This window comes from Leuciscus leuciscus (assembly GCF_965113295.1).
Source record: "Leuciscus leuciscus genome assembly, chromosome: 11".
In the NCBI taxonomy this organism is placed as follows: domain Eukaryota; kingdom Metazoa; phylum Chordata; class Actinopteri; order Cypriniformes; family Leuciscidae; genus Leuciscus; species Leuciscus leuciscus.
In genome coordinates, this window is record NC_138735.1 from 9535240 (window position 1) to 9548528 (window position 13289).

At 39.5% G+C, this 13289-nt stretch overlaps 1 protein-coding gene and 1 long non-coding RNA gene across 4 annotated transcripts in view; one reads left to right on the forward strand and one right to left on the reverse strand.

The window, feature by feature from the left end:
- LOC309509977 overlaps positions 1 to 13289 on the forward strand; it is a 961882-nt gene that overhangs the window by 424029 nt on the left and 524564 nt on the right. The window lies entirely within an intron of this gene.
- Positions 1 to 13289, reverse strand: part of arhgap21a (Rho GTPase activating protein 21a) — a 104575-nt gene that overhangs the window by 53954 nt on the left and 37332 nt on the right. For 2 of the 3 annotated variants that reach the window (XM_082184958.1, XM_082184957.1), the window contains exon 1: positions 5053 to 6491. The exons of the other annotated variant lie outside the window; for it this stretch is intronic. In XM_082184958.1, the coding sequence (XP_082041084.1) occupies positions 5053 to 5319 (267 nt within the window). In that variant the 5' untranslated portion in view covers positions 5320 to 6491. Of the gene's footprint in view, positions 1 to 5052; positions 6492 to 13289 lie in introns of those variants that run through there. 3 annotated transcript variants of the gene reach the window in all.

Below are 13289 nucleotides of genomic sequence, written 5' to 3' on the forward strand. Positions count from 1 at the left end.
TGTTATGATCAGGATATGCAGATAAAATGGTACTTATGAGCAGACCATGAGACCCAGGACACAATCTACCATTGAGGAAGTTCATCAAAGTTCATTGAAGCTGAAGCGGCACTAGTGTCAACACAGAACTGCAAAAATAATGACTGTTCTAACTGGTCAAAGTATTTACAACTGAAAAGTACTGATAAAAACATTTAAATACATTTTTTTGTGTGCGTGTGTGCCTAATAAATGTATGCATTATCAAAGTCCCTTTAAGAGAAGTCATTTCACTTGGCGACCATCTTTGAAATGACTGCAAGTGCAAGTGCAGCTCTATCTCTTTGAATGGGGAAACATCAAATTCTCCAAAACTGTTCGCCAAGCTTATGATTAATGTCATATTTTAAATCACTAATGAAATCTGATAACAAATGTCTCATAAATGTTGTTTCTAAACGCTTGAATCACGTCTGACTGTTTCAATAGGAACCAGAGCTTCTAACGGCAGCTGCAGTGACGCGATGACTTTACCAATCGGCGATTGGCTCTTATTTAGAAGGCGGGACTTATTCTTCCCCATTCAAAACCATACGAGTGACCCGTCTTGTGTTATTCTATAGTCTTTGGCATTATGTATTTTTGTGCTAATTATATTACTGCATCATTAGCTTAACAGCATGCTGTGTTTTACATTAGGCATGTTGTTAGACGATTAAATGTTGCCTTTGAAAGCAGCTGTCTATTCAGGGCAGGTTCACACAGAACACATTTTTGCTGTTAAAAACATGGCAGTACACGAACGTGATTGGGCTAGTTTTGGCCATGATTGGGTGGGTTTTAAATATCATTTGGGCTATTCAAAAGCAATTGGTCTGGTTTTGTTACGCAACCCTGGACCCAAGTCAGTGCAATGGGGAAAAATCCCACAAGCTCAGGAGATGCATTTTTTAAAAGCTTAACTTCTTTTAACTTGAGCACCGTGTTTTTAGAATGCCATGCAATATGCAAGATGCTGCAAAAGATGCAAGTGCGATGGTTAATGATATACGTCTCACACATTTACTATGAAAATCAATGGAAAAGTAGCACAGTGGAATGGAAAAATGTGTGAACGGCCCCGCCTTAGACATTAGACAGCAAGGCATCTCACTAGGTTCTGGAACAGAGCTTTTCTGTTTCCAAACAGTCATTCATACGCTATCTGAAAACAATGGGTTTCTCTGAAGGGCAGAAGGTATTGCAACAGAGTATCCTGTGAGTGTTTATAAAGCATCGCTGACATGATTTTACACATCTCAAATATCTGCCACTACAATGAATGAAGGTCACACAGAAAATGCTGTGACTCAACCGAGACATTTCTTTCCATATGACCAACACATATGTACATGTCATGCACATCACGCCACCAGTAATGTTCTTCTGGCGGGGGGAGGTGGTAATTCACATTAGCATCTGGGCCGGTGACGTCAGTCCGTCCCCTGTATCCTCGGAGGAAACGTGTGACATTTACATTATGAAATAATGGCAGTAGACTCTCATTCCTCCACAGGGTGTGTGACTGTGGTAGACTCTGACAACACCACATTGACTCCGGGTCACTCTGACTGCCAAACAGACCAGACTGTGGTTTAGCATTGCAGGAGATGGATGTATTATAAGGGAATGGATGTATTTTAGCTTGTGGCTGGGCTCAGGTACAGACAGCTGTGGATGTCTCTAGAGTCTGGGCTGGGCTTTTACACAACTGAGTCTGAACATGACATCACCAGAGGGAATTAGATTACGTACATTTAGTGTTGGACACAGTCCACTGCAAACTCTTACAAAGAAATGACAGACGTTTGGAAAGGCATACTAGCATACTACTAGTCCCATACTATTTGTGTGTAGTATGCAGGATGCATCCTGTGAATAGGATGTCAAATTTTTTGGTGTCCCCCTGTGGAGAAAATCAAGATTTTAATGTTGTTTATATTTCTATGTGGTGTTTCTTGTTAGGGTTCTGTCACTTCTGTCTAGTTTATTTCTTGGTTTTGTGACAGAGCCCTGCCACTCCTGTTTTGTCTTGTCTGTGTCTGAGCGCATGGATTCAATTGTGCTCGAGCCATGCACTCTTGTGTGTGACTTGTTTCATGTGCGGGGCATGGTGTTTGGATCCCGGCACTTCGGTCTAGTTTGGCTTCGGGATTCAGACACTCATGCTCCGTGTGTTTGTATTTCTGTTGTGAGCATGTCTTGTCACGTGAGTGTGCGGTTTCGAGTTCGCTCGGGCTGCACGCTCTTCTGTCTGTGTGTGTTGTTGTGTCCTGTGTATGTCACGTTTTGTCTTGTGCTGTGTAGCACACAGCTTGTATTTTGTGTTTTACACTAGCTGTGTGTTTTCATGTTGTCATGTTTTGTGTGAACACGTGGCTTATGAGTGTTCTCATTAGCTGCGTGTTCATGTCTCGTTTTGTGTGAGCACATGGCTGGTGATTTGTTTTACTGGCCATGTGCTTGTATTTTTCTGTTAATATGAAAAAACGGGTAGATTTAGCAATATAGCGGCTGTATGCATACTAAATGAAGCAAGGGTGTAGAGTTGCATTCAAGCTATTTGAAGGCATGAAAAAAATGAGTTTTAAGGAATAAAATTATTGACTACAGGGGGACTTTAACATTTCCTTCTTTTCAATTATTTGGCCACACTGCCAAACAGTGAGACAGATATCTGGATTAAAAATGCAAAATGACTACATTATAAGTAAAATGAACACTAGACACAACTTTCTATATTAAAAATGCAATGTAGTGAGCTCCCGCAACAATATTATTGCTGCATAATAGTGTTTCACATGCAGTTTTATAAAATAGTATGTAGCATACAGTATACTGCACAGTATGCAGTACACAAGTATTCTATATAAACATACAATTACAAGGAGCTAAGGTATTTTCTCGGCCTCCTCAGAAACTGGATGAGAAAACAATCCACAGTACAAAATAAAACAATGCAAATATTACAAAATATGACATTAAAAAGTGTATAAATTACTTGTTTTCCTGAAGTGTCACTGTCCAACAGCGTCACCAGTTGTTGAAGCTACAGCGCGATAGAGCGACTCTCTTGCTTCCTCTGAGCTCATTGAGTTCACACGATAAATCTCGCCTCTCGTTTTGTGTAAATAAATAATGGTGTTTATATGGGAAGACTAATTCAAATGTACAAGTAAACAACTCACCCACTTGATATTACGGCTTTATGTCACACAACATGAAATGATTTGAAAACGTTATCTATGAGTTTTTTTAAGTGAGCAATCAGTTTGTTGAAATTAAAGGTAGCCTACATCTATGTGTCTCATCACCCCTACATGAAATATGACATTTGCTACTGTGTTTTTATAGTTATTATAGTAAAATGTAAAAATTATGAGAAATTAGCTAAATTTCAGAACTTTCTGGCATCATTCCATATAATCAAACTGCTGTGTGAAGGATTCTCTTTCCTGTCTTTGCTCTGCTTCATATGCTAATGCTACCTTGACTCATACACGTGGTTTTCCAACAACACCCACTATAACAGCACAACTTTCCTCTGCCTTTCATTTTTCATTTCCCTACCATTAGCCAGTCATAGTCTTTGTGGTGGGCACACAACCCTGTTTCCAATGCTAAATTTAACCTGTTAAATTATACAGCTGGAAAAAGCTCTCGTCTGAATGGCGGAAAGTCCAGGAAACGTGAATGACTGCCCTGTGTGAGAGTCCTTCGCACCAGAAACAGCATCATACAAACCATCCAGTCCATCAAACAGCATGAATAATACACACAATCCCATTGGTCATTAGTCAAATTCAAGAACTAGTTACATAACAATCACATTTCACTACCAAGTACATTTGTTTTTTAAAATGCACCAGTTACTTTAAACCTTAAGAAGGAGTGGTGTTTAATGGTTTTCAGAAACTTGGTTTGAAATCACATTCATGTGTTCTATTGCCAGAAAAGTTGACATACAGTTCAAAGCTGCTGATTCCCTAAATAAATATATTTATCAGCCCATCCAATCTACTGCATCTTTTTTGTTTGTCTAGAAAACAATAGGATTAAATTGAGACTTTTGCCCAAAAAAAATTTGTTGTTGAGAAAAAGACCACAGCAATCTGACTTTCATAGGATATCTCAACAAGGTCTCAAAATCATATTTGACAAGATACCGAAATCTAATCTCACAATGAACCCAAACTTTTCTCATCAAATTCTTCAAAGACCAAATTATTTGAGGTATACTATCCACATTCATTGTATAGCTTTATTCCTCTACTGTCAACAACTGTCTCAACTGTGTCTATTTTCTTTTCTCTAATGGAATGTAAGGAGAAACATCTGAGACAAAGCTAATAGTTAAATGAAAAAATAAATAAATCCATATTATGGAAGTTTCCTCAGCTATAATAGAGCAACCTCTAAGCAATACAATTTTCTTGCTAAATGCTGTCATGGCGAAATACACAAATATTCATGTGCGTCCTGTAGTTATGGCAAGCGTGAGTCACTCTTGAGCCACAGCGGAGCTCACTGTGAACACATAAACGTCTCTCTTTCTTGAACACACACTTTTCCAAAGATAAAAACATAGAAACATCTCAATCACACAACTCTGTTATCTAGATGAAACCATCATCCACAGGGTTTGGGTTTAAAAACGTGAGCAAGTACCCAATCAAAAGTCTGTTCAATCCCAAGGTTCCTCTTTTGAGACCGTTGCTTACATAGAAACAATAACTGAAACGTGAAACCAGGGCACGTACACACACAGTTGTCTTGCTGTGAAAAATATGTTACATGTTGGCTCAATGTAGGAGACCTAACCAACCACCCTGGATGTGAATGACGAACAAAGCATTCCTGAGAGCCATCTCCTTGCCCCCCTCAGCCCTGCGTAACTCAATACACCGCTGGGAGCCTCTGTCTATGTGGAAGCCCTCCATCCCTTATATGCAGGACCAGACTGTCACTATGAACCCATCTTCTCCTTTTTAGTTTCTGCTGCTCTTAACCTACAGCAGATCCAGAGAACCTTACCCAAGCCCGCATGCAGTTCCTCGGAGTCGTCTTCTTCAATCTGCGCCAAGAGACATCCTTCTGGGCCTCCCGGAGCCCCAGTTCCACGTCCCCCCAGTATGCCCTGGCCAGGAGCTGGAACCAAAGGCAGGAAGTGTCCGATAAACAGCCGTCCACCCCTGTCAGACAATCCCAGGCACAGGTACACCCTGCCACATCCATTTGATCAGAGCCGTCCTTCCCGGGCAGAACGCAGCCGGTACACGCCCCATTCCTCTGAGTGAGCATGGCAAAGCCTGCTGGTCCTTGCTATTGCTGCTTTCCTCTGCTGATCTTCTGATGATGTGATTCTTTCTCGCTCTTCGCGAGCCCTCCCTCTCTCTCTCGCTCTCTCTTTCAGAGTGGGAAGGCAGAGTGCACATGCATGAGGTTTCCATTGAGACACGGAGCATGTCGGGGAGAGAGTGAAGCAGGGAAAGAGACCGTCAGAGTGCAACACATCTGCCTGCACTGGACGAGATGGCTTTCTCTTCTCACTTTACATGTCCCTTATTTGTTTGTTCTCCATTGCTCACTGCAAAGCTACTCTACTGCCCGTCTCAAACGTCTCTTGAAGTAAGAGTTTCATGCACCATGTAGACATAAATTAAATCACAATGCAAAGACCATTTACTAGTGATGTATGCTAAGGCTAGCAATGCATTACTATTTCTATTCCTCAGAATTATGGTTAGTCATCTAAAAGGGCCTTAAAGGAATAGTTCACCCTAAAAGGAAAATGAAGTCATCATTTACTCACCCCGTTGTTGTTGTAATGCCGTATGGTAGGGATAGGCAACGTCAGTCCTGGAGTGATACTGTCATGCAGAGTTTAGCTCCAACCCTAATCAAACACACCATAACAAGCTAATCAATGTCTTCAAGGTCACTAAAGCTACTAGCAGGTGAGTTTTTTTCACAGTTAGAGCTAAACTCTGCAGGACAGCAGCACTCCAGTCCCACTCGTTCTTGTCCATATAAAGGCAGTGAATCGTGACCAGCATCAGGCTTTTAAAAAAAATATGCTAAATTATCACATAGCTAATGATCCCATGCAACTCGCGAGTACCCTTCTTACAAATAAAATGACAAATGGGACACCCTACGGTCTCATGGACTTAACAGACACGCACACGTGGCAGCTGTTGTAAGTCAACAAGAAGGACTTCTGACCTATAATGCTGCCTTAATCATAATCATACACTGTTCATTCATTGGCCAGAGAAAAACTGGCCCCCCGACTGAGCCTGGGTTCTCCCAAGGTTTTTCTCTCCATTCTGCTACATGATGGAGTTTTGGTTCCTTGCCATCAGTGCACTTGTTGGAGTTCTATCTCATCAGGGCCGGTCGCTGTTTAGAGCAGGTCCCTGTGCACTATTATATGTAATTATATATAAACTAAATTAATAACTTTTTTTTAAACAAAAATGAAACTGTGATGCTATTTTCTTCTGGAAACAAACCTTTTTGCATTATTTTCCTGTTATCTCTGTAAAACAATCTGCTTTGAAACAATCTGTATTGTAAAAAGCGCTATATAAATAAATGTGACTTGACTTGACAAGACCGTAAGTGCAAATGAAGTGTGCCATTTGAGACAGGGCCTTAAGTAAATGTTATGACATTCTACGAAATCTCTTATATGGACCAAGTTATCCAGCTTTCGCTGCAGCTGAACAACATGCAGATAGAAACGTTTTGACTCTATAAACGTGACAATAAACACACAATTGAGACAATACATGGTTAATCTGTATTCTTCAAGCTACCTCTGGAATTTTCATAAGAATTAACAATATGAATAATCAGCATTGACTTTATTATTGTAGAGAATACTATAAATAAAAAAAAAATTTCTCACCACATAAGATCACAGAAGGTGGTTATTTTAAACACTCGACTTATGTTATATAGTGGGTTTGGAAGAAAAACATGACATTAACGGCACAAATTGTTGTCTTTTGATGCTATGCTGAGATAGCTGTTGCCATGAGCGATAAATCCACCTAAGCTGGAATGGCTCTTCTTTGGAAGAGCATTTGATACAAACGCAAAGACTGTGAAGCTAGATGTTTATAATCAAAGAAATAAGGCATTTTTATTCACACTGTTTCAACCGCCTTAAGCTTATAAATAAAGCGTGCCATGCTGCCATCATAAGTAAAGCAGTTATCTCGAATATCAATCATATTAGGATATCAAACCTGTAAGGCAGTGGTTCTCAACTCCAGTCCTCGGGACCCGCTGCTCTGCACATTTTGTATGTCTCTCTTATCTGACACACTCAAATCAGTTCATGGAGTCTCTCCTGACGAGCTGATGATCTGGTTCAGGTGTGTTAAATAAGGGATACATACAAAATGTGCAGAGCAGCGGGTCCCGAGGACTGGAGTTGAGAACCACTGCTGTAAGGGTCACTGGTTCCCAACCCTGAGTACCCCCATGTACACATTTGTCTCTCATATCTGAAACCCATTTCAGGTTTTGGTGCAAACCCCATTTGTTTTGGGGTCTCTACTAATGAGCTGATAAGTTGAATCAGGTGTGTATGTTTAAGGAAACAAAGGCTGCGTACGAAATAGCCACTATTTAAAAAGGCCAGCTATTTTGTAGTGGAGTCCAAAACCACAATGGACCTGCCTACCCACTGTGAGGGTCGCAATGAATGAATTTCCGCTTAATGCCAGAAGATGGCGCCCACAGCAGAATCATACAGGTGTAAGTCATAGGTACTCAAGGACCAGGGTTTGGAACCACTGATATAGAAAGTAAAAAGTGGTTATGAAACACAAATTTAAAGAGCACTTATTATGGTAGTAATCCAATATTTTTGTATAGTACCTTTCCTTTAGTGTGTAATATAGCTGTATGTTCATGTAAATTATATAAAAAACTGAAAGTTGGGTAAGTGGTTTCTCTATGTAAATGATAGCGCTCCCCTTCCCCTTCTGCTGTGAGGGAAAAAAAACATGGTATGGACTTTCAATACCAATGCTTTTTGGAATGACATATGGGTGAGTAAATGATAACCACATTTCACTTTTGGGGGCGACCTATCCCTTTAAATCAGAGCCTGCTTTTCTACAAGCCACAGGATCATGTCTAAAACCGTAGTAGAGCATCTCTCTGTTCATCATCTCCTTTAGTGTTATGAAATATGAGCACACAGTGGCATGAGCACAACTCATGTGACCACCAGCACACAGACCTGCAGTGGACGCTCACAGCTGCTTTATTTTAAGACCTGCTCAAAACAGTGACCGGTCCTGGCGAGATAGAGCTCCAACAAGTGCACTGATAGACCTAAAGCATCTCAGCAGCATCCCAACATAAAAATCAAAATCACAAACAAAACATCTATATAAAGCTGCACTTCCTCTGAGAATCAATAATTCACTCCTTAAATCTCATGCACAAACACTTTCCATATCCCACAAGCATGTCCTGGGCTATTTTTTGCGAGATACACAGAGAGCTTTCAGAAATGTGAAAACAGGAAACCAATGATGGCATGCTCATCTTCATTCCTCTACACTGGCATGGCATCTCATTACCACACACATTCCTTTAGACACACACAAGCGCTCACTCACACTATTGCGTTTGGAAAACATATCACAAAAATAACCCGTCCAGCCATCTGAGGCATCCTTGTTTATGAGGATCATGGTGAGACTGAACTCAAAGGGGACACTGTGTGATCCCTGCTGAATATACCAGCCCAAAAAAGAAGGCATGCTACGGTATTGGCTGGTGTTCATTCCCAATGGGTCTCGCTCCACATAAAATAAAAAAATAAATTAAAAAAAACAGTTCAACAACATGTGTCTAAAAAGAAAGCGGCCATAGTTCAAAATGCATTTTAATGTGTGTGCTAAGAATACGCTAAGAACAGATTTGGACGAGTTCCTGTCATTTATGACATATATAAAAACATATTCCAGCTGGCTGAAGTCATACAGTGTATTTTAATGGAGGTTATTTCATATACTGTAAGTAAGGAGGGGGCAACACCCTGCTGCCATGGAAACAAACAGGCCATCACACCGTGTTAGACTCTTACCTTCATGTGATGTAATAAGAGATTCAGTGGCCCTAAGTTTAACAATGCATGAATGCTGTTACATTATGTAACTAAAATATTAAACTAAAGGCATTTCATTTCAAGATTTAAAGTAAAAGAAAAAATTTAAAAATAAATAAAAACATCTACGGGTTTAAACTACATAAAAAAAATAGAAAACACATAATAGAAAATTATGGATGAGCAAACAATAATCAGATTTTATCACTTACAAATGCCTGTGTAAACAGTCAGTCCTGTGTGAACATAACTAAAGCTTTTTAGGGCGACTGTATATTTCCATTCCATCAGCTAGAGAAAGTCTTCTTCTTCTTCTGAGAAAATACGTAACCAAATGGATTTCATTTGTTTTACATTTGAAGTATTAAACGTGTTTAATGCCAGCTACAGACTATGATGATGACAAGGCTACAACGCAAGTTAGTATAGAAGAATAAAACATCATCAGCATGCGCTAGTGGTAAACAAAGAGAGCAAGATGAATCGCACTTTGGCAATTGTGATTTTTAGGTGCGCTGAAAAAAAGGACAAAGCAAAAGAGGAGAATATGGGCGCGGTCATGGCTAGTTTCCCTAGCCAAGAGGCCAACTTGTGCAAATTAAGCTTAGGTTTAAGTTTTAGCGCCATGTCGCGTCGATCAATACACCATTTCATGTTGCATTTTTAATGGCTAGTCAGTAGACGTAGTTCATAGCAGCAAACACACTGTGAGAAGATCATGCTATATTTCGGACACTGTCAGAAAATTATCGCAGGCTATCTAAGGTCGCAAGACCGGGACAACAAACCTCTCTCTCTGTACGACGTTGGACCACCCTTTAGGAGCCACGACCACAGAAATCGCCACAATTGGTCATCTTTCGTCTGGGACAGCCCAAAATGGATTTCAGATGATTCAATTTAAAGGGATAGTTCACCCAAAAATTTGAATTATGTCATCATTTTACACACCCTCATGCCAACCCTTTTGTTCATCTTCAAAACACAAATGAATATACCACATCAAATATGGTAGGCCTAATCGGAAGGCCACCAAAGCTAACCAAACCTGGCTGGGGGGGTCAGTGATATCTGGTCTGGTGTATTTCAACAATTAAAAGGATAAAAGCATGTTTGCACACTATTTCAAAGGTTCACAAGCATGCACTTCAAACAAACCACAATACACTGAGCATCTTTTGAAATCCAGAGTGTTAAAGCCTTGTGGCATCACAGGTGTGTCACTTCAATAGACCTGTTGACCTTTCAGCGTATTGACTGACATGTCGTTCCACACCCCTTTGCCTTTTTTTCTTCTGTATGGAGAAGAAGATGTTTAGCAGAAGGTTCACACTGCTCTTTTACATACAATCAAAGCACACAGGGAGTGTACAACACCAAAAAACACCATAAAAGTTTCCCATACGACTTGTGCACTATGTTCCAGAAAAAAAAAGTATTCTCTGTTAAACTAAAACTACTGGTTTACACTTTAATTCGATAGACATTCAACTAACTATAAGAAACTTTGCAACTACATGTCAACTAACTATTAAGAGTATTAGTAGACTGTTAGGTTAGGGTTAGTAGAACTGCATGAACTTACAAAGTTACTTATAGTCAGTAGAAATGTCTGTTGGGGGACCATCACAATAAAGAGTTAGCAGCTATTATACTAATACTCTAATGGCAGCAAGTTGACATGTAGTTGCAAAGTTCCCTATAGTTAGGAGAATGTCTAAAGTGGACAATCGAAATAAAGTGTTACCAACTTGATGTCTTCTGTAATAGATGCTAGTAGCACGAAACCGAGCCAATTTGAAAGTAGAGGTTACGGCAGAGCAGCTGACAGCTCTGAACTAGATCATCCTCAGACAGCAGTGTTTCATTAAAACTCTTCCTGTAGCAGGTGAGTGTTCTTACCACAAAATCACAGCCTGTAAAATTAACAGCAGTTTAAACATCCCTCTGAGCTATTGTCTGCCTGCTACCTTTATAAACCAGTAGCAGACTTTCTCAACTACATCCTGAAAACATATAAAAGACAGAAGTATAACATTACAAAATGAACTAGAGCCATATCCATGAACTTTTGGCAGCCGTAGGAATGGCTTTTATGATCAGCTAAACGTGGCAGTGGGCACAAACTAAAAAAGTACCATTATTAATGTACCACCACAGTACTTTTTAAGTAACATGGTTTCACACTTTTTTGTCTGACTGTGGTCTCTTAACACCCTCATGTCACAGCTGAGGGCAGCTTTGCCAGGGGATTGTGGGTAAATGCATTAGCAGACTCCAGGCCAAGCAGAACATGCTGTAACCATGGCAGGGCAAGAGCATTGTTTGGGGTTTTCCCCCTTTATTGCTAGGTAAACTAAAAAACAAATTAGTGCTAAAGAGGGCGTCCTAAGGGGAAAAAGTGAGCCAGAATGTGGATTTGGACGTTCTGCAAGTTGTGGACCAAGAGCCAAACACAAACACATGCCGTTTACTTTACCTCAATTGACTACAAGTGAAAAAATAGGCACAGTAAGGTTGTGTGTCCACCAAAGCATTTTTAGCCAGCTGAAAACGCTAGGCGCTCTGTTGAATTTTGTTCCGTTATTATGCTTGTTGTCATCTGTTGATGGTGTGGTATTAGTCCCGCCCCTCCTCCACTGTGATTGGATGGTTGAGTAAAAAGTGAGTAAAAAGTGTTGCAAAATAATTAAATAAATATATGTGCTGCGCATGTTTCAGAGTGAAGCAACAATGTGTTCTTACAAATGAACAGCTCATTATCTGCCAGTGTTTGCAGTGTCTCAGAGTGGATCGGTTTGCAGGACATGTTACTCCACGCGAACTCCATCTCTGTATGCTCGGAGTTTCGGTCACTTTACTGTGCATTTGGGAATGCAACATCTGCCAACAATCTTCCCATACTAGTAATAAGCGCTTATGAACAAAAAAAAGAAAAAGGGCTCCCTGCGGTTTTTCGTCCAAATATAAATTTATATTAAAACTAAAATTAAATTAAAAAATTGAAATTACTATTACTATTAATATATTTGTATTAAATACTAAATTTTACAGTGAAATATAACAGTAATATTTCTTATTTTGTTTTTATTTAGTATTTAAGTAAATTTTTATTTAATAATAATATTAATGATATTAGATGTAAAATAAACGTAAAAACGTCATACGTCTCATAGATGTAAAAGATGTGGAAAGATCAAAACTGTGACTACATTTCACCAGGCTCGATGCCAACAGCGCACAATGCAATATTTGCGACAAGATAATGCGCATGTTCACTATACTGCAGAGATGACAAGTCAGCAACATCAACTTTATCTTTTCAGCCAACACTTACTCAGAAAACACTTGTTTATTAAACAATTAAAATGTCTCCTTGCTATTTTTTCCTGACACATTCATAATCATTAGGCTACTTTTTCCAGTGTTTTGCGACAAGCTTTATGTGCGTGCTTGAGCGCAAGGCATATATTATGCACCCCAGTGGCCTATATGAGTCTTTGAGTGTGTAAAAAATGTCAACAAAATGAAAAAATAACATTCATGACATAAGTTTTTTTTTAGGTAATAATATGTAATGTAATCTTGTTAGAACGGAACCGGTATCAAAGTAAAGGTATTGATATCGGAAAAAAAATTACGATACCCAGCCTTACCTATAGCTTACTATAATGAAGGCGAAAAAAATATAACTACAAAAATATATAATTTAACTTATAAAGCTTATTCATATTTCTTGCAAAATTAAAATTAATTCTGATATTTAATTTAATGTTTGATTTAAATATGAAACTTTAGACATACAAGTAAATCTTTGCAAACCATTGAGGTTTACTTATTCAAATCCTGGTGCCTAAGATTTATTGGCCGATTATTAAGGTGGATTTGTGTGACAGAAGGAACAAGACAAAAGGGATGGAGTGGATCGGCAGCGAGAGATTAGAGCCACAAGAAGACCACAAAGGAGCCTGAGGAACCCTAGGCATTCATACCAGAGCGAGGCAGAGGAAAGATTAAGCTCTATTCAGGAGGCCTAAGACTCATAGAGAGGGCAAATTTAATCCGGGCAGACTGCATCTGGACTCACTGAGGTATGTCTTACAGTAACAAAAGCTTCCTTAATGGAGGCTACGGG